Genomic DNA, 21774 nt, shown 5'->3' with positions numbered 1-21774 from the left:
GAGTAGAGGACCTTGTGCATTTCAGGTAAAATAACAACCCAATGTTTATATCCCAGGACAAATTAGCTAGCAACAGCAAGCTAACTAGATAAATTGCCATAAATGTTTAATGCTTCTCGACCTATCCCCAAATTAATATAGTTGGTTCGTTTTGATATTTCAACCTGCGTGCCCTGATTGCATCCGGTGTGCGGGGACAAAATCAACATGTACGCGCATGGCCGGTCTGGTCAGCATTTTATATTGCTTCAAGTTAGCATAAAAGGCATTTAGCTCGTTTGGGAGTTCTGGATCGCTGGGCAAATCATGGCTGGGTTTCTTTTTGTAATCTGTTATTGTCTGCAAGCACTGCGACGAGCGTCGGCGCCGGTGTAATAGGATTCCACCTTCGTCCTATATTGTGTGTGTGTGCGTGCTTGCTATGTGCTACTGTGTGTGTGTGTTTATGCATGCTACTATGTGCTACTGCGTGTGTGCGTGCTAGTAGGTGCTACTGCATGTGTGCTTGTGTGTGTGCGTGCGCGCGTTTGGCTGCACAACAGCTTCTATAAACAGATAGAAAAATCAGCTGGATTGTCTGAATCTTGAACCGCCAGACAGTAAATAAGCGGCTAGAGAGAGGACCCAAATTATCCTATCCTAAGTGGAAGTAAGAACAGAGGAAAGGCTTTTATCTTGAACTGCACATGGGAGCATGTGATATGTAAATGGAGTCTATTCTGTTTGGTATTCTGTTATAGTATGTGTTTGTATTAGTAGGTTAATGTGAAGTGGGTGTGTGTGTGTGTTGATCTAACATGTAGCTAAGCCTTTCAAGTAAGTACACTAATGATCAATGTTAAACAGTGTTGACTAACCGATTTGGCATTCAAATCACCTGCTCCTATTGCCCCCATTCACCTTGGCTTGGAGCATCTCGTAGTCAGCCACAGTTGGACCAGTTTGGACTCGTTCAGTCAGCCAGCCAGTCAGCTATTCAGTCACGTTGTCGTCACATTTTCGTCTCCCGTCAACAGGCAGCGGTAACCATCCAAGACAGTTTCTACGAGGTACAGAAGCTCCTCCTCCGTGAAAGTGACCGCTCCGGCCCCTGCCCGCCGAGACCACACCCCCCGTGTCTCCAGGAGCAGGAAAAGCATCGTAACCAGGAGAAGCGCCGTGAGGAGGTGGCGGCGGCGGTGCGGTTACAGGGTCAGCTGCGCCAGGTAGGGGTGGCTAGCTCCGATTAGCTTTTTGATTTGCGTTTTTGTCCTTGAAATGGATAAGTAAGCAAGCATCCATCTAGTATGCACTCATACCACTTATTATATTTTTCTTGGAAAACTCAGACTGATTTGTGAAAAATAACCATATTTGGACTATTGATCCATTAATTGGCCCTAGCAACTATCAACCAGTTGATTCTGAAAAACAAATATATTACTGCTCTCCAGGAGAGGCAGCGGTGGGAGAGGGAGTGCCAGCTGCGCCACAGCCAACAGGGGGAGCTGGAGAGCAGGCTAGAGGAGAGGGAGAGACAGTGTCACCTGGAGGCTGAGAGGCTGAAGCAGGAGTGGGAAGAGCTCGAAGATCAGCTGGGGGAGTACCAGCATAGCCTGGAGAGGCTGAGGGAGGGCCAGAGAAGCGTGGGGAAGGAGAGGGAGAGGCTGGAGACCCAGCAGAAGCTGCTGCAGAGCTGGAGACACAGCCGACAGAGGAGCCTGCCTGTCATGGTCATACCGCTGGATGGTCATCAGGTGTGTGTGAGGGGGTTAGTGTGTATGTGTGTGTATGTGTGTGTGATGATGGCTTCAGGTATCTCACAAAAGGCCCACTAGCCTGTAGCTACTAACCACTGCATGAGAGTGTGAATGAGAGATCCTGAGCATGTGGTTTCCATGTGTTTTATACCGTTCCATTCATTCCATTCCAGCCATTACAATGAGCCCGTCCTCCTATAGCTCCTCCCAACAGCCTCCTCTGGTGTACGTATACTGTAAGTGTGTGTATATGTGTGTGTGAACCAAGGGCATGTTTCACCCTGGGTAAGTAGTGCATTAATGAGAAGTGCCTTTCTCCCAGGACAAAGTATTGCCAGCAGCCAGAGCTACGGTGGCCTACTCAGTCAAACAGACAATTCAATCCAGCCGTTGATATACGACCTGTGGTAATGAGAGGAATTTTAGCGGCATCCGTCTCGGAGCTCAGCAGGTCCGTTCGCTAATAAACATCTTAATGATTGATGATAATTAAACCACTGTGAATAAAAGCTCCAATTACAAAATATTTAAAAGCAGAGGCACTCAAACCCTGCAAACCAATCAATCCTCTCCAGAAAAACTTTAATTATTCATATCGATGCTTTGTTTGAAAAGCAAGTTGAGCGTGCCTGCAGTGAAATATGCCCCCGAGCTGAGAGGAGAGGCAGAAAGAGAGGGAAAAGGGGAGAGAGAGAGGAGAGATAAGGAGAAGTGTTCCTGTACCCGGCCCTCTGCCTGCCTCTCTACAGGACCTTGTATGCTAAAACCAATGACCTCATGAATTTACCCTCTAGGCCTCAGTGGGCTTGAGCTTGTGTTGTGATGTTCAGCAGGTGCTATGATTCAATGAGTAGAGAGTGGAATGGAGGGGGTCTCATATGCGTGTCACTCTCCTCTTTCTCTCTCATTTACGTACTTCTCTTCTGTATGCTATATCCAGGCTAGGTAAGATGTTCTCCTGCTCCATTCATTTGATCTGTCTCAAAGCTCAGGCGTAATTAGCAGTCCACCACTAACATGCGTGATAGGAGTAGGGAGTCACGGCAGGCTTATCTATATGGAAGCAGTGCACTCTCAGGCTACATCCCAAACAGCAACCTATTCCCTATGGTCCCTGGTCAAAAGTAGGGCACTATGAAGGGAATAGGGTGCAATTTGGGATCAGTCTGAGTGTTTCCCTGCTGATCTGTATGGAGTCAGGGCTCACATTTAGCCCCAGGCAGTGGGTGAGATGGTCAGGGGGTCAGAGACCGATCCAGTGACTTCTACCGACCCTCCCTCCCTCAGATCCTCTCTGGTGAGATGGCCCCTCTGGAAGGAGGGTGTTTACACCACCTTGCCAAGAAGAGGGAACCCAGCTCCACCTCAGCAGTGATCTGGATATGATTTACTGTATACATTTTAATTTAAAAATGTTTAATTTTTTTTATTTTGTAAATGACATCGCCGAAGTCAAGGATCAGTAGGTTAGTAAGTTTTACGAGAGTATGTTTGGCAGCATGAGTGAAGGAGGCTTTGTTGCGAAATAGGAAGCTGATTCTAGATTTAATTTTGGGTTGGAGATGCTTAATGTGAGTCTGGAAGGAGAGTTTACAGTCTAACCAGACACCTAGGTATTTGTAGTTGTCCACATATTCTAAGTCAGAGCCGTCCACAGTAGTGATGCTAGGCGGGCGGGCGGGTGCAGGCAGCAATCGGTTGAAGAGCATGCATTTAGTTTTACTAGCATTTAAAAGCAGTTGGAGGCCTTGGAAGGAGTGTTGTATGGCATTGAAGCACGTTTGGAGGTTAACACAGTGTCCAAAGAAGGGCCAGATGTATACAGAATGGTGTCGTCTGCGTAGAGGTGGATCAGAGAATCGCCAGCAGCAAGAGCAACATCATTGATGTTTACAGAGAAGAGAATCGTCCCGAGAATTGAACCCTGTGGCACCCCCATAGAGACTGCCAGAGGTCCGGACAATAGGCCCTCCGATTTGACACAAAGAACTCTATCTGATAAATATTTGGTGAACCAGGCGAGGCAGTCATTTGAGAAACCAAGGCTATTGAGTCTGCCGATGAGAGTGCAGTGATTGACAGAGTCAAAAGCCTTGGCCAGGTCGATGAAGATGGTTGCACAGTACTGTCTTTTATCAATGGCGGTTATGATATCATTTAGGACTTTGAGCATGGCTGAGGTGCACCCATGACCAGCTGGGAAACCAGATTGCATAGTGGAGAAGGTACGGTGGGATTCGAAATGGTCGGTGATCTGTTTGTTAACTTGGCATTCGAAGGTTTTTAGAAGGATGGATATTGGTCTATAACAGTTTGGGTCTAGAGTGTCTCCCCCTTTGAAGAGGGGGACGACGGTGGCAGCTTTCCAAGCTTTGGGGATTTCAGATGATACAGGCTAGTAATATGGGTTGCAACAATTTCGGCGGATGATTTTTGAAAGAGAGGGTCCAGATTGTTTAGCCCGGCTGATTTTTAGGGATCCAGATTTTACAGCTCTTTCTGAACATCAGCTGTCTGGATTTGGGGGAAGGAGAAGCGGGGGAGGGTGGCTTGGGCAAGATGCTGCAGAGGTGCAGGGCAGTTGACCTAGGGTAGGGGTAGCCAGGTGGAAAGCATGGACAGCTGTAGAAAAATGCTTATTGAAATGAGCGATTATTGTAGATTTATCGGTGGTGACAGTGGATGCCTGGTTGCCTCAATGCAGTGGGCAGCTGGGAGGAGGTGCTTTTATCCTCCATGGATTTTACAGTGTCTGTAAACTTTTTGGAATTAGTGCTACAGGATACAAATTTCTGTTTGAAAAAGCTAGTCTTTGATTTCCTAACTGACTGTGTATATTGTTTCCTGACTTCCCTGAAAAGTTGCATATCGCCGATGAGAGTGCAGTGATTGACAGAGTCATGCTGATGCAGAACGCCACAGGGTGTTTTTGTGCTGGTCAAGGGCAGTCATGTCTGGGGTTAACCAAGGGCTATATCTGTTCTTAGTTCTACATTTTTGGAATGGGGCATGCTTAATTAAGATGGTGAGGAAAGCACTTTTTAAAGAACAACCAGGCATCCTCTACTGACGGGATGAGGTCAATATCCTTCCAGGATACCTGGGCCAGGTCGATTAGAAAGGCCTGCTCGCTGAAGTGTTTTAGGAGCGTTTGACAGTGATGAGGGGTGGTAATTTGACAGCGGACCAATTATGGACGCAGGCAGTGATCGCTGAGATCCTGGTTGAAGACGGCAGAGGTGTATTTAGAGGGCAAATTGGTCAGGATGATATCTAAGAGGGTGCCCATGGGTATGGATTTAGGGTTGTACCTGGTAGGTTCCTTGATAATTTGTGTGAGATTGAGGGCATCTAGCTTAGATTGTAGGATGGCCGGGGTGTTAAGCATATCCCATTTTATGTCACCTAACGGTTCGTAACGGTACGAACTCTGAAGATACAGTGAGGGAAAAAAGTATTTGATCCCCTGCTGATTTTGTACGTTTGCCCACTGACAAAGAAATGATCAGTCTATAATTTTAATGGTAGGTTTATTTGAACAGTGAGAGACAGAATAACAACAAAAAAATCCAGAAAAACACATGTCAAAAATGTTGGTTGCACATGTGACATGCTGGTAAAAATGGGGTAAAACTGATTTAAGTTTGCCTGCATTAAAGTCCCTGGCCACTAGGAGCGCCGCTTCTGGGTGAGCATTTTCTTCTTTGCTTATGGCCTTATAGAGTTGGTTGAGAGCGGTCTTAGTGACAGCTTCGCTTTGTGGTGGTAAATTGACGGCTACGAATAAATAATAAATTGTGTGGTCGACAGCTTATCATAAGGTACTCTACCTCAGGCAAGAAATACCTCGAAACTTCTTGCACCATCATGTACCAGCTGTTATTGACAAACAGACACACTCTGTTCTGCCGGTGCATGGAAAATCCCGCAAGCTCTATATTGTCCGTTTCTTCATTCAGCCACATTTCGGTGAAACATAAGATGTTAGTTTTTAATGTCCCGTTGGTAGGATAATCTTAATAATAGGTCATCAATTTTATTTTCTAACGATTGCAAGTTAGTAAGAAGAATGGCAGGCATTGGGAGTTTACTCGCTCGCCTACGGATTCTCAAAAGGATCCTCAATCTTTTCCGGCGTCTTTTCTTCACGCAAAAAGCGTGGATCTGGGCCTGTTCCAGTGAAAGCAAGATATCCTTCTTGTTGGACTTAAAGGAAAACGTTTCTTCCAGTCCGCGGTGAGTAATCGCTTTTCTGATGTCCAGAAGTTATTTTCGGTCATAAGAGACGGTAGCAGCAACATTATGTACACAATAACATAGTGTTGCATAATGGTTTCCTGTATGTTCCCTGTATGTTTATGTTCGTGCTGTCATCATGGTCAGAGTTGTGTTAACATGGAATTCTTCTCCTTTATTCTCCCATAGGACTCACTTCCTGGTCAGTCCGGCTTCCATCTTGACAACGCCGGCTCAATGTTTGTCAACGAGGCAGCGTTCACCACGTCGAAGGTGCTTAATAACCGCCACATGCACCACCACATACAGCAGCACCAGAGACGTGGGACCCTGGGGTACGGAGATGACCCTCGAGCCCACAACAGCCTGAACACCATACTGGCCCGCTCCAGCCAGAGACACACGCTCCAACCCCTCTCCCTCTCCAAGGCTCCCACACTCCACCCTGACACAAACACACCCCAGTGCTGGGCTGGGGGTGCCGGTGTCACTAGGTACCTCTACACAACCTCAGGTGGACAGGGGACAGAGCACACACCCAACGGTAAGACCCAGCTCAGTAAAGTTGTGTGAATCCATGTCTGTTAAAGAGATTGTTTATTCACTAATCCTAAATACAGGATGAATTCAGGCTTTCTCTGCTGAATTTGACTGATAACACACAGGATGATATGATGGGATCTATCATTGACTGCTAAATACCACTACATGTGGCATCAGCAATATAACAGGCTCTTTTCTCTGTCTGTCTGTCTGTCTGTCTGTCTGTCTGTCTGTCTGTCTGTCTGTCTGTCTGTCTGTCTGTCTGTCTGTCTGTCTGTCTGTCTGTCTGTCTGTCTGTCTGTCTGTCTGTCTGTCTGTCTGTCTGTCTGTCTGTCTGTCTGTCTGTCTGTCTGTCTGTCTGTCTGTCTGTCTGTCTGTCTGTCTGTCTGTCTGTCTGTCTGTCTGTCTGTCTGTCTGTCTGTCTGTCTGTCTGTCTGTCTGTCTGTCTGTCTGTCTGTCTGTCTGTCTGTCTGTCTGTCTGTCTGTCTGTCTGTCTGTCTGTCTGTCTGTCTGTCTGTCTGTCTGTCTGTCTGTCTGTCTGTCTGTCTGTCTGTCTGTCTGTCTGTCTGTCTGTCTGTCTGTCTGTCTGTCTGTCAACGAACACATGATATCATGAGTGCTACCTGTGAGAGAGAAAACACAACCTTTGTACCCACCACACACACCCGTGAAAGCAAATGTAATTCAGCACACTACTGCATGCAGCTGTGGTGGTTGATGTATGACATACACACACACACACACCTCCCATCCTGTCTCAGTTTCCGTAGAGATGTGAGGCCTTGTTTGTCCTTCTTTCCCAGTTAATCAGTGTCTCCTGGCAAAGAAACCCCCCTCAAACCTGACCCCACCAGCCCGGCCTCTTTTCGCCTAGGAGAGAGAAAAAAAATCTATGTTTTCTCTATCTATCGCGCATCGGGGGCCGGGGCGGACAACAGCGTGTGAGTCACGGCTCAGAGCCCATGGCTGATGGGTTGGAACATTGATCTGAAAAATCTTTACAAAACTCATTACAGCACGATTTGTCATCGCAGGAGGAGGAGGGGAGGAAGGGATGAGAGATGCACACACATATTAATCTGTATTTAACTGCTGATGTGTCAGCTGACATCTGTCTGCGTCTGTGTCTCACAGGTTTCAACTGTTATACCTCACTGGTGTAATGTGCATGTAGACATGTACATTACACCAGTGAGGTGAAAGTATTACTATCTATAATGAGGGCCACGTGTTGAATATACACTAGAAGGGATGCTACTGTTTTAATGGCCTGTTTAATGGTTTTCGCTATAGTAAATATCAGCAAAACAGGCTGCTGCATTGTTTACTAAAGATTGCGACCAGAGCACAATCTCTCTCTCCATCGATAGCCTTATTATCCCCTACTGTTATTGACCACACATGAGCCACCGTAGAATCAGTCTTTTGTCACGAAGACAGAGGTGTGGATACTTCTAACCCCATCTACCACAGGGCCTGATCATACCTGACATCTTACCCACAATGCATCCCTCTGCGACCCCAGAAAGTCCCCATAATGCACGGCTCCTGTCCAGCTAGAGATGTACAGGATGTTATCTGACTGGTCAGCAGGATTGACGGGTGTTCAAATCAATCAAATAAAACGAGAAAATGTAGGTAATATGTACTGTACACGTGGGTAGGGATAAAAGTGACTAGGTAGTCAGGATAGATAATAAACAGAGTAGCAGCAGTGTACAGTATGTGAAGGGTGTGAAAGTGTGTCTATTCTATTTGGGAGTGTGTGTGGCGTCAATATGTGTGTGTGTGTGTGTGTGTGGGGGAGGGGGTAGAATCCAGTGAATGTGCATAGAGCCGGGGCAAGAGAGTTGGTGCAAATTAAAACGGGGTCAATGCAAATAATCAGGGTAGCCATTTGATTAACTGGTTAGCTGTCTTATGACTTGGAGGTAGAAGCTGTTCAGCAGCCTTTGCGCTCCGGGACCGGTTGCCGTGCGGTAGCAGAGAGAGCATACTATGACTGGCTGGAGTCTTTGACCATTTTTAGGGCCTTCCTCTGACACTGCCTGGTATAGAGGTCTTGGATGGCAGGGAGCTCAGCCCCAGTGATGTACTTGGCCGGGCCATGCTCACTACCTTCCGTAGCACCTTATGGTCGGATGCCAAGCAGTTGCCATACCAAGGGGTGATACAGCCAGTCAATATGCTGCAGCTGTAGAACGTTTTGAGGATCTGAGGGCCCATGCCAAATATTTTCAGCATCCTGAGGGCAGGAGGCATTGTCGTGCCCTCTTCACGACTAGTTTGGTGTGTATAGGTCCTTAGTGATTTGAACACCGAGGAACTTGAAGCTCTTGACCTGCTCCACTACAGCCCTGTCCATGTGACTAACTGGTGCCCCCTCACCATGACTCTGTACCGGTACCCCCCGTATATAGCCTTGCTTGTTATTTTACTACTGTGTGTCTTGAGGAGGAACGGAACGCAAGTCGATATCATGTGGAATACGCGTGACCAGGAAATGTCTCTCTGCCAGCAGCCTGACTCATTCCCCTCTTATTCAATTCCACAACACAGTAGAAGCCTCATTCAAGTTTCTATAGACGGTTGACATCTAGTGGAAGCCCTAGGAAGTGAATATTCATTCATATCCCAATGTGATTTCAATAGGGCATGGGTTGAAAATATACCAACCTCAGATTTCTCACTTTCTGTTTGAATTTCTTCTCAGGTTTTTGCCTGCCATATGAGTTCTGTTATACTCAGACATCATTCAAACAGTTTTAGAAACTTCAGAGTGTTTTCTATCCAATATTAATAATAATATGCATATATTAGCAGCTGAGACCGAGGAGCAGGCCATTTACTCTGGGCACCTCTGGGCACCTTTCATCCAAGCTACTCAATAGTGCCCCTGCAGCCATAAGAATTTAAGGGCTTGTACTTCAAATTAAAACTTCTTTGGGATCAGTGTCCCTTCCACGGGACATTAATGTAGGCTAATGTGATTAGCATGAGGTTGTAAGTAACAAGAACATTTCCCAGGACATAGACATTTCTGATATTGGCAGAAAGCTTAAATTCTTGTTAATCTACCTGCACTGTCCAATAGCTATTACAGTAGCTATTACAGTGAAAGAACACCATGCTATTGTTTGAGGAGAGTGCACAATTTTGAACATGAAAAGTTATTAATTAACAAATTAGGCATATTTGGGCAGTCTTGACACAAAGTTTTTAACAGAAATGCAATGGTTCATTGGATCAGTCTAAAACTTTGCACATACACTGCTGCCATACAAACTTCAAAGTCTTTCCGTTCAAATGGTACCAAGAATATGCATATCCTTGCTTCAGGGCCTGAGCAACAGGCAGGTAGATTTGAGTATGTCATTTCAGGCGAAAATTGAAAAAAAGGGGTGGATCCTTAAGATATTTTAAGGTCTACTCCTGTTGTATTCGACGCATGTGACAAATAACATTTGATTTGATTTGGAATGAGGGTGTGCTCGGCCCTCCATTTCGTGTAGTCCACAATCAGCTCCTTTGTCTTGCTGACATTGATTGTTGTCCTGGCACCACACTTATCATTTTCGATGATCAGGCCTACCACCGCTGTGTCATCTGCAAACTTACCAATGACCTGCCACTGGCATTAAACAAAGCATATGGGTCCATGTATGCTGATGATTCAACCATATACGCATCGGCAACCACAGCTAATGAAGTCACTGAAACCCTTAACAAAGAGTTGCAGTCTGTTTTGGAATGGGTGGCCAGAAATAAACTGGTCTTGAACATCTCTTAAACTAAGAGCACTCTATTTGGTACAAATCAATCCCTAAATTCTAGACTTCAGCTGAATCTGGTAGTGAATGGTGTGGCTGTTGAACAAATTGAGGGGACTAAATTACTTGATGTTACCTTAGATTGTAAACTGTCATGGTCAAAACATATAGCTACCAATGGTAGAGATGGGGAGCGGTCTGGCCCTAATAAAGAGATGCTCTGCTTTTTTGACACCACACTCCAAAAAGCAAGTTCTGCAGGCTCTAGTTTTGTCTTATCTGGAATATTGTCCAGTCGTGTGGCCGAGTGCTGCAAGAAAATACCTAGTTAAGCTGCAGCTGGCCCAGAACAGAGCGGTACGTCTTGCTCTTCGTTGTAATCAGAGGGCTGATATAAATATTATGCATCTCAGTTTCTCTTGGCTAAGAGTTGAGAGACTTGACTGCGTTACTTCTTCTTTTCTATAAAAACATGAATGTGTTGAAAATCCCAAATTGCAAGTGAACGGCAAACCTTGTTTCAAAAAACAGATAAAAGCAACACCTCATGGCAAAACGTCTCTCCCCTATTTGATCAAGATAGTTTGTGTGTATGTATTAATATGTAGGCTACGTGTACCTTTTTTGTAATTTGTTCAATTTATGTACTTCTGTCCTTGAGCTGTTCTTGTCTATTAATGTTCTGTATTGTCATGTTTCATGTTTTGTGTGGGCCCCAGGAAGAGTAGCTGCTGCTTTTGCAACAGGTCATAGGGATCCTAATAAAATACCAAATGATGGTGTTGGAGTCAGCCACGCAGTCGTGGGTGAACAGAGAGTACAGGAGGCGCCCCTCTGTTGAGGGTCAGCGTGGCGGATGTGTTGTTGCCTACCCTCACCACCTGGGGCCAGCCTGTCAGGAAATCCAGGGTCCAGTTGCAGAGGGAGGTGTTCAATCCCAGGACTTTTAGCTTAGTGATGATCTTGGAGGGCGTTATGGTTTTGAAGGTGTTCCTGACCTCAAGTTCCTCCACACCTATCTCGACAAAACATTTCTGTATGGACCTTGCTTTGTGCATCGGGACATTGTCATTCTGAAACAGGACCAGTCCCCAAACTGTTACCACAAAGTTGGAAGCACAGAGTCATCTAGAATGTCTAGAATAGTATGCTGTAGCGTTAAGATTTCCCTTCACTGGAACTAAGAGGACTAGCCCGAACAATGAAAAACAGCCCCAGACCATTATTCCTCCTCCACCAAACGTTACAGTTGGCACTATGCATTGGGGCAGGTAGCGTTCTCTTAACATCCTCCAAACTCAGATTTGTCCGTCGGACTGCCAGATGGTGAAGCGTGATTCCTCACTCCAGAGAACGCATTTCCATTACAATAGCGGTGAGCTTTACACCACTTCAGCCGACGCTTGGCATTGCGCATGGTGATATTATGCTTGTGTGCGGCTGCTCGGCCATGGAAACCCATTTCATGAAGCTTCCAACAAACAGTTATTGTGCTGATGTTGCTTCCAGAGGCAGTTTGGACCTCGGTAGTGTTTGTTGCAACCGAGGACCGATTATTTTTTTTTTACACGTTTCAGCACTCGGTTGTCCCCTTCCGTGAGCTTGTGTGGCCTAACATTTCACAGCTAAGCTATTGTTGTTCCTAGACGTTTCCACATCACAATAACAGCACTTACAGTTGACTGGGGCAGCTCTTGCAGGACAGAAATTAGACAAACTGACTTGTCGAAAGGTGACATTCTATGACAGTGCCACGTTGAACGTCACTGAGCTCTTCAGTAAGACTATTTTACTGCCAATGTTTCTCTATAGAGATTGCATGGCTGTGTGCTTGAATTTATACACCTGTGAGCAACTGGTAGCCAAATTAGCCAAATCCAGTCATTTGAAGGGTCTTATGTAGCAAAAGTAGAGACCCAGAGCTACAAAATGGTTTATCATTCACTGCATTTTTAAGGAATAATGGGAAAGTAATTATGCTTTCAATGTTGATAAACTTGTAAACTTACTTTTGAGAATAAGGCCTTTTGAATGTTTTGGTATTTAGTGAAGAGCTCTTCTTTGTCTACACCCATTCAACATCGTTCACACCCTCTTAAGCTTTAGCCCCACCCTTCTCGCTTCGCTCTCGGAGCGTTCAGAGTGCACACTAGACGATCTGGCCGATGATTTGTTCACCTCTGGATAACATGAAAACAGCCTAACTAGCTCTGCTGGCAACAATTTCATTACTCTTTTTTGCCGACGTTTAGACGTTTACTGACCCCGGCCATATTCAACGGGTGTTGTATACTTTAGCTTAAGAATAAGTAGCTAGCTAGCTAGGTAAACAATGAACCTAGCTAGGTAAACAATGTGTAAGTTCACACACGTCACGTAATGTTAGCTAACGAGCCATCCAGCTAACGTTAGCTAGTTAAACAACAATGAACATAGTGCCAAATCATGTCATTACTACCCTGCATGAATCTACTGGGAGCTAACCAACCAGGTTCAATGTTAGCTAGCTAACATTAGGCTCTAACTAGCAAAGCAAACGGCTCTGGGACACGAATGATAATGTCATACACGTAACGCTAGCTAGGGAGCTAGCTAGCTAACAGTACACTTTAGCTTGAAATGAAACCACTTTCTGTCAAAATTAGACACGTGTTATATTTGCGTTCAACAGGATTACCAACACAGCTCAAATAGACAGATGCCTTCTATATGGTAGACTCCTCCATATGGTAGACTCCAAACTCCTCTCTCGGTATGTTCAGCCCACTCATTATCTCAGCCAATCATGGCTAGTGGGAAGGTTGGTGTCTGTTTCTGTGGCTTAACCAACATGGCTGGTAATTTAACTATTTATTTGTATTTACAGATTGCATACAAGTTTGTTATTAAGGCACATGAAAGTTCACATGTTCCAGAAGGCATTTCTGCCTAAAAATGCATTTTGACAAGTAACTTGCGACATATGCCTTGTTTCCTGAAATGGGTCACATATAAAACATACATTATACTTACAGTGAAGCAGTGAAGTCGACCATCTACACCACATTAGTCATCTAACAGAATCCCGTCCACATACTTTTGTATATACAGTGTATCTCACCTTCTTACCTTCTATTGATCTCATAGACGGTATAAGATCTAACCACAATGCATAATTCATTACTATTTAATGCATTTTATTTGGTGGTATACTGTATTAGTGCACTCTGAGTCTGTATACAATACCACATTACAGAACTCTCACATCCCACAACACAACTAGAATAGCTTCCAGGAAACCAATATCTCACCTTGAATATTTTTTTATATAGCGTTTATTTAACTAGTATTTGATTCAAAAAAGGTCTTATTTCAGATGGAAATCCTCCATCCTCCATATCTTGCTCAGGGCTATCAGAAGTTTGATTCTATTTCTCATCCTCTCCTCCAGGTGTGGACTGTTCTGCTCCCTCACACAGGGCCTTTGGGATTGTTCCTTCTCTCAGGATTTCCATAATGTACTCCTGCACAGTGATAATGGAAAAACTGGAAAGATTGAATTTCCTGAAACGACTTTTGATCCACTGATTCCAATCAGATATTCTCATCTCGCCTAGCTGTTGAATAATTATGGCCTTTTGAAAATAAGTAATGTACCAGAATACTAGTTTGCTTCTGAAATTAAAGATATGATGAAAGCTATGAAGATGAGTGCTCAGTATGATGGTGTAGTGAGTTATTGTCCTGGACCCATAGAAATAGAATCTCATTCTAGTTCTGTGAGTGTCCCTTAGTGTGAAGATAATCCTGATTCACTGGCCTTTTAATGAATTGACAAGCCTCCTGACATTACACTTGGTGTTAAATTCATTCAAAATATCCCATTGCATTTTATTTCTTGTAGCCTTCCGATCAGTCTGACCCACGTCTCTGTGAGGAGTGTAGTGACTAGTAAGAAAGTCTGTGTCCTATGCTTTTACAGTCTATCAGAACCCAGTGAAAAACCTAAGATCATGGCTAACAGTGGCACACACACACACACACACACACACACACACACACACACACACACACACACACACACACACACCAGTGGTATTCAAGCAGTCAAACACATTCTGGGGCGGCAGGTAGCCTAGTGGTTAGAGCGTTGGGCCAGTAACTGAAAGGTTTGCTGGATCAAATCCCTTAGCTGACAAGGTAAAAATCTGTCGTTCTGCACCTGAACAAGGCACTGTTCCCCGGTAGGCTGTCATTGTAAAATAAGAATTTGTTCTTAACTGACTTGCCAAGTTAAATAAAGGTTCAATTCAAATAAAACAATTCCTGTGGCAACACAATAAGGCGATTTTATAGACTACACCATCTTTTACCACAGCCACAACAGCACACCAGCTCTACTGCTAGACAGTATCCACCCCTCTGGACGTAACTCACCCCAACTAATGGTCTAATGGTCGAACACTCCCTTCACTCACTCCAAGGCCATGGCTATGCACCTGTCCTACGCATGCACACACACACAAGCACACACTTGTGTGTGCACGTACAGTGCCTTCCGAAAGTATTCGGCCCCCTTGAACTTTGCAACCTTTTGCCACATTTCAGGCTTCAAACATACAGATATAAAACTGTATTTTTTTGTGAAGAATCAACAACAAGTGGGACACAATCATGAAGTGGAACGACATTTATTGGATATTTCAAACTTTTTTAACAAATTAAAAACTGAAAAATTGGGCGTGCAAAATTATTCAGCCCCCTTAAGTTAATACTTTGTAGCGCCACCTTTTGCTGCGATTACAGCTGTAAGTCGCTTGGGGTATGTCTCTATCAGTTTTGCACATCGAGAGACTGACATGTTTTCCCATTCCTCCTTGCAAAACAGCTCGAGCTCAGTGAGGTTGGATGGAGAGCATTTGTGAACAGCAGTTTTCAGTTCTTTCCACAGATTCTCGATTGGATTCAGGTCTGGACTTTCTAACACCTGGATATGTTTATTTTTGAACCATTCCATTGTAGATTTTGCTTTATGTTTTGGATCATTGTCTTGTTGGAAGACAAATCTCCGTCCCAGTCTCAGGTCTTTTGCAGACTCCATCAGGTTTTCTTCCAGAATGGTCCTGTATTTGGCTCCATCCATCTTCCCATAAATTTTAACCATCTTCCCTGTCCCCGCTGAAGAAAAGCAGGCCCAAACCATGATGCTGCCACCACCATGTTTGACAGTGGGGATGGTGTGTTCAGCTGTGTTGCTTTTACGCCAAACATAACGTTTTGCATTGTTGCCAAAAAGTTCAATTTTGGTTTCATCTGACCAGAACACCTTCTTCCACATGTTTTGGTGTGTCTCCCAGGTGGCTTGTGGCAAACTTTAAACAACACTTTTTATGGATATCTTTAAGAAATGGCTTTCTTCTTGCCACTCTTCCATAAAGGCCAGATTTGTGCAATATACGACTGATTGTTGTCCTATGGACAGAGTCTCCCACCTCTGCTGTAGATCTCTGCAGTTCATCCAGAGTGATCATGGGCCTCTTGGCTGCATCTCTGATCAGTCTTCTCCTTGTATGAGCTGAAAGTTTAGATTGACGGCCAGGTCTTGGTAGATTTGCAGTGATCTGATACTCCTTCCATTTCAATATTATCGCTTGCACAGTGCTCCTTGGGATGTTTAAAGCTTGGGAAATCTTTTTGTATCCAAATCCGGCTTTAAACTTCTTCACAACAGTATCTCGGACCTGCCTGGTGTGTTCCTTGTTCTTCATGATGCTCTCTGCGCTTTTAACGGACCTCTGAGACTATCACAGTGCAGGTGCATTTATACGGAGACTTGATTACACACAGGTGGATTGTATTTATCATCATTAGTCATTTAGGTCAACATTGGATCATTCAGAGATCCTCACTGAACTTCTGGAGAGAGTTTGCTGCACTGAAAGTAAAGTGGCTGAATAATTTTGCACGCCCAATTTTTCAGTTTTTGATTTGTTAAAAAAGTTTTATATATCCAAGTGTTGTTCCACTTCATGATTGTGTCCCACTTGTTGTTGATTCTTCACAAAAAAATACAGTTTTATATCTTTATGTTTGAAGCCTGAAATGTGGCAAAAGGTCGCAAAGTTCAAGGGGGCCGAATACTTTCGCAAGGCACTGTACATACACACATGCACAACTGCATGCACGCCACAGGTTGTTGGTGGCACCTTAATTGGGGAGGACAGGCTTGTGGTAATGGCTGGAGCGGAAAAGGTGGAATGGTGTCATACATTGATCACCTGGTTTCCATTTCTTTGATGTCATTACATTTGCTCCGTTCCAGACATTATTATGAGCTGTCCTCCCCTCAGAAGCCTCCTGTGATGCACACATCAACACAAACACAGAGACACACACTCTCCCTCCTTCCTCATTCTGAGGGCCCCATCTGGGCCTGCAGGTGTCATTTTTGTTCCTAATGATAATGATGACAGTGCCAAAATGACAACAGTCAGTGAAACTCTTTTTTAAGTAAAAGAGAAAAGAGATGTTATCAATGGCTGAACTGAGGCTGTGTTATTCATTGAATTTCTTGTGCTGAGAGGAAACAGGACACTACTGCATGCAGCTGCAGTGGTTTATGTATGACACACACACACACATCCACACACAGCTGCGGTCGTTGATGTATGACACACACACCCCCACACACACCCCCCTACACACAGCTGCGGTGGTTGATGTATGTAGTTAGAGAGGAGATGGATGAGGCTCAACAACTTTAGGATGAGCTCATTATAGTGGGCAGTCAGCCGGGTCCATCCTGATGGGCTATTTATCTAGCTAGCTGTTCTATTATTTTATATTTTCTTGCCTGTTCGGTTTCTCTTCATCCCACTTTCTCCTTTGTCGTTCCCTCCTTCCCTTCTCTCCTCTGGCTCTGTGTGTTTCGTTTAAAATTATTATTGTTCATGTATGGCTGTTGTATGTGAGAGAGATAGTTAAAGGTTTATCTCAATACTTTCTGGGTAACAATTAAATACCTTTTGATTGTTTTCAATTAAAATGGTACAAAATAAACAAAAAAGCTTAAGCAACAATTTTAGTAGGACTAGTGCTACGCGATTAACCAAAATGTTGATTATTTTTTTAACAAATTGACCGACGTCGGTTCAATTATTTCCGTTTTTTTCTGTGAGCTCAATGTGCACCTTGCACTGCATTTTCTCTAGAGATAAATCAGATCATGCCCGAACGGTGCAATGTAGTAGGGATTTTCCAACAGATGTTCTACAACGTTCTACATAGTTTATGGCAGAAAACGTTATAATGAACTAAAATGACCATGATCCATCACGTGGCTACTTGTCCGGTCTGTGTTTCTTTCACCTCATGTCCACCAGATGCATGAAACTCTTTGGGTTCCAGCGGAAGTCAATCATTGTCAATGGAGAAGTCCGCAATGCTACGTTGGGGGTGATGTACTAGGCTAGCCGGCCGTAACCGGGAGACCCATGAGGCGGCGCATAATTGGCCCAGCGTCATCCGGGTTAGGGGAGGGTTTCGCCTGACGGGATGTCCTTGTCCCATCGCGCTCTAGCGATTCCTTGTGGCGGGCCTGGCGCCTGCAAGCTGACTTCGGTTGCCAGTTGTATGGTGTTTCCTCCGACACATTGGTGCGGCTGGCTTCCGGGTTAAGCGAGCAGTGTGACATGTCATTGTCAATGTTCTACACTGCTTCTTGACACACTGCTTGCTTAACCCGGAAGCCAGCCGCACCAACGTGTCAGAGGAAACACCGTACAACTGGCAACCGAAGTCTGCTTCTTGGCACACAGCGTCGTGTTTCGGAGGACACATGGCTCTCGACCTTCGCCTCTCCCGAGTCCGTACGGGAGTTGCAGCTATGGGATAAGACTGTTAACTACCAATTGGATATCATGAAAAAGGGGTAAAAGTACAAAAAACGACAAAAAAGTAAAGTACGTTGAATGGTTAATAAATGATGAGCCGTTACAGAATTCAACCCACATAATACATAGTGCATTTAATGATTCAAAAAAATATTCTAACCGAAACCAACTTCAAAAAGCACTAATCGCTCAGCACTAGCTGGGAGTGGTCTGAGTTTGGCGGGGAAAACCGAAAACTAGCTGTTATTGGAACTCTCTTTTTTTATCGGTCTATTAACTAATTTACCACCTGGTGATGTCACCAGCCAGGTCAAAACTCCATCCCACCAATTGCAGGCGGTCTTTTCAAACCGCTCTTACACTAAAAGGGCATTATCATAATTTTCACGATATCACAGTATTATTCCAATCTCATAGTGTGGAAATATATATAAAACACAGGAAAATCATGTACTGGGCCTTTAATGCTGGTGGTTGGTTAAGTTTGAATATATATGATTAATATCTATGATTAATTGCTTAAAGGGATACTTCATCCAAATTACATAATGGTTTCCTATTGACAAGGTATGACAGCAATCCATGCTTTGGTTTAGTTTCCCTGGCACTGTTTCCACTTGCTAACGTTTTAGCATTTGTGGCACAAATCCCATTCAAGTCATGGGACCGATATTAGCATTTTTCGCAGTATGTTCAAATCATCTATAAGTAATATTTTGTTTTGCTTCACTTGTAGATACTTTTGTGGCATTTTGTAATATGTGTCATTTTGTATTATGGGTGAACTATCTCTTTAATATGAATTAATATAAACATAATGTATTTATACCCATACAGATATAAACACACACAGCTATGTGAGGGAGACGTGGTCCTCGACGGCAACTGTGGCTGGACAGTATCAGGGTGCACCTCACCATGGCGACCACCAACTGGTCCTCTCCTCCTTGGTCCCCCTGGAGACGGAGAGTGGGGATGGGGAGGAGGGGGGAGAGGAGAACATTGTGTACCTCTGAGGCTGGACAGACAGACCTTAAACCCTCTCCTTCAAATCCAGGACTCAAAAGACTTGATATGGATTTAGGAAGGCTCAGAATCACAGACTGGATTGACTTTGATGGCTCAGACTGGACAGTAAATAGCTAGGCCAGGTTTTAAGAAGAACCAGATCTGGCACATATAAAGTCATCTCCCTTCCCCATCATGCTTTGCCCCTCTGCCCTCCGTGATCTTTGCCTGGTGCCCTCCATATGTGTCTCCAAGTGTTGCCTGTGAGAGAGACTTTTATACTGCTATATGTTTATACTTGTCCATGAATGTACAGTGTGTGTGTATCCGTCTCTGTTTAGAGTTCAGCTCCAGGGCTACCACCGGGCCTTTGTGACTGAGGCCCTCCATTGACATAATATATTTATCTGTTTCCCCTGCCCAACCCTACTGCAGTGCCTTCCCCCTTTTTCCTCACCCCCGTATCAGTCTCCATCTCTCTGTTTCCCTGGCCCACACTGCCCTAAGTCTGCTTCAGTCTACCTCTCTCTGTCCCTCCCTTGTCCTTTAGTCCCCATCCGTCCAGCGCTATTTATTAGGCTCTCCCCAAATGAAATGGTGTCCACTCTGTTACCACAGGGGAAAAAGAGAGAGCAGAGGGTCAGATATCACTAGAAAGGCTGAATCTCTACAGTCGGTCTGTGGTTGATTGTCTAGTGGCGGAATAAACTGCTGCTCGCCCATTCATCAGACAAGCTCTATTTACAATGCGAGCGGGATGCGGCATACACATTAGATGTGAAGGATGAGGTGAAATGCCATGATCAGAAGGGATTTGGTGTGCTACGCCTTTGTTTTCATCTGAAGGACTTGTGATTTTAAGGAATAATGTTGTGACAATAGCAATCCATCAATGATACAGTAGCGTACACTGCGCTACTACCGCCTATATGATGAAGTACAGATTTTATTAGGGTCAACTGCATATCGGGGTCAAAAACCATAGGGCAGAAACATTCCTATACTGTATGTTCAATGAACTTTGAAGTATTACATCTGTGACAGAGTGCACTCTATATGTAAACAATGCTTTGGATGTGAATGATACCAAATATGTCCATTTTTTTACATTGTTTTCATCAAGGCACATATTTCATAGCATGTTGTTTCTTGTACTTGGTGTTCAGTCATTTAGGATTTTGTCTGACATATAGTTGCTAATATAGTAAAGTCAGCCTGGTATCAGTTTATATGCACCACATTGTGATGCCTCACATCTTTTTAGCGAAAGCATCACAATGTGATGCACGGCAATGATATTGTAATGGGGTAGTAAGCTATGGTTGAAGGGTGACTGATGAAATTAATCTTGTACGCACTTAAGAGGTGACCTTGCTTTTTTTTTTACTAAGAGCTGTACCATTGCACTTGAATATTCATGTTCTACTTTAGTGCCAATATGTTTTGTTTTTTAATGACCATTGAGATGTCCTGAAAGTCAGCCTTTAGCTGTCCTGCAGCCACCATTAAAAACAAAAATAAAGCGTTAAACCTAAAGGACATTGTAGGGTGTGTCCTGAATGGTTAACTATTCCCTATATAGTGCTCCAGGTTTGACCATGGCCCATGGGGCTCTGGTCAAAAGTGTGAAAAATATAGAGAATACTGTGCCATTTGGAAGTCGGCCGTAGTATCTAGTTATACACGAGGGTATTGTAATAGGTAGCTTCATCGACGTACATATAAAACAGCACAATGGTTATGTTCAGATTTTTGTTGTCGATACGATGTGATACAGTCAATTTAATTTTATGTGTATATTTCACTGCCTTCATTTATTTATAGTCGATGAGCTTTATCGCTTGTACTCCTTGTTGGGTTATGTTGTACGTTGGATTGGTCTGTAGTGCATCATAACACGGAGATATGGTTATGTACATTATCTTGTCTACAACATTACTCTGTATTAGATATCGTGGAATATAAATGCAAATCATTTATATGTGTTTGATGTTTGTATTGTTATTGTACGGCTTCTTCTGAAACACGAATGTAACAGGAGGGTAAAACCATAGGAATAGGTTGAGAATTCATTTAAACTTCTATGGGTAAAACCACCAAACTGACAACCCTTTCAGTTCAGTACACTGTAACACTACCTCAGTCATGTTGACTTGACTGAGAGAGTTCTGTATACCAGTTAGTGGTTTGAACGTGCCTGTTATTGGAATATGTTATGTGGGGATAGATGGTGTTCAGCTGGCCCAGTCATCCGCCCTATATAGACACGTACAAACACAGACACCTTGATGAATCGACACACAGGTGCCAGAGGTGGCAGGTGGCAAGCCAGCAGGTGCATCACTTCACTCGCTGGCTCTAAGGTTAGTATGACATGCCTGCCTGTCTCCCTAAACATGAATAAGATATACAACAGCCCTCTTACCTCAAACCCCCCCCCCCACCTCTCCCCTCTCTCTCTACCCCTCCCTCTCCCTTATTTTCTCCTCCTATAATCTCTCCTGGGAGTGAAGTTGGAGGGTAGTAGAAGAGGACTTATCTTTTTGCTGACCTTGATGGGTTTGTTTAGTCCCAGTGTTTGATCTCCTTCTATTCTCCAGGTAGCCT

The 21774-nt window shown here is 44.1% G+C and overlaps 1 protein-coding gene across 1 annotated transcript in view; it reads left to right on the top strand.

Annotated features, from left to right (window-relative positions):
- The window catches only part of LOC139388140 (rho guanine nucleotide exchange factor 28-like), a 79379-nt gene extending 58235 nt beyond the window's left edge, over positions 1-21144 (top strand). The window contains exons 35-38 of the mRNA XM_071134723.1: positions 1017-1205; positions 1434-1736; positions 6165-6519; positions 18997-21144. Coding sequence (XP_070990824.1) covers positions 1017-1205; positions 1434-1736; positions 6165-6519; positions 18997-19175 — 1026 coding nt within the window. The 3' untranslated portion in view covers positions 19176-21144. The remainder of the gene's footprint in view (positions 1-1016; positions 1206-1433; positions 1737-6164; positions 6520-18996) is intronic.
- The last annotated feature ends 630 nt before the right edge of the window (positions 21145-21774 follow it).

This window comes from Oncorhynchus clarkii, chromosome 29 (genome assembly GCF_045791955.1).
Source record: "Oncorhynchus clarkii lewisi isolate Uvic-CL-2024 chromosome 29, UVic_Ocla_1.0, whole genome shotgun sequence".
Taxonomy (NCBI): Eukaryota; Metazoa; Chordata; class Actinopteri; order Salmoniformes; family Salmonidae; genus Oncorhynchus; species Oncorhynchus clarkii.
The sequence above is the reverse complement of the archived record's forward strand: the minus strand, read 5'-3'. Positions and strand labels throughout refer to the sequence as shown.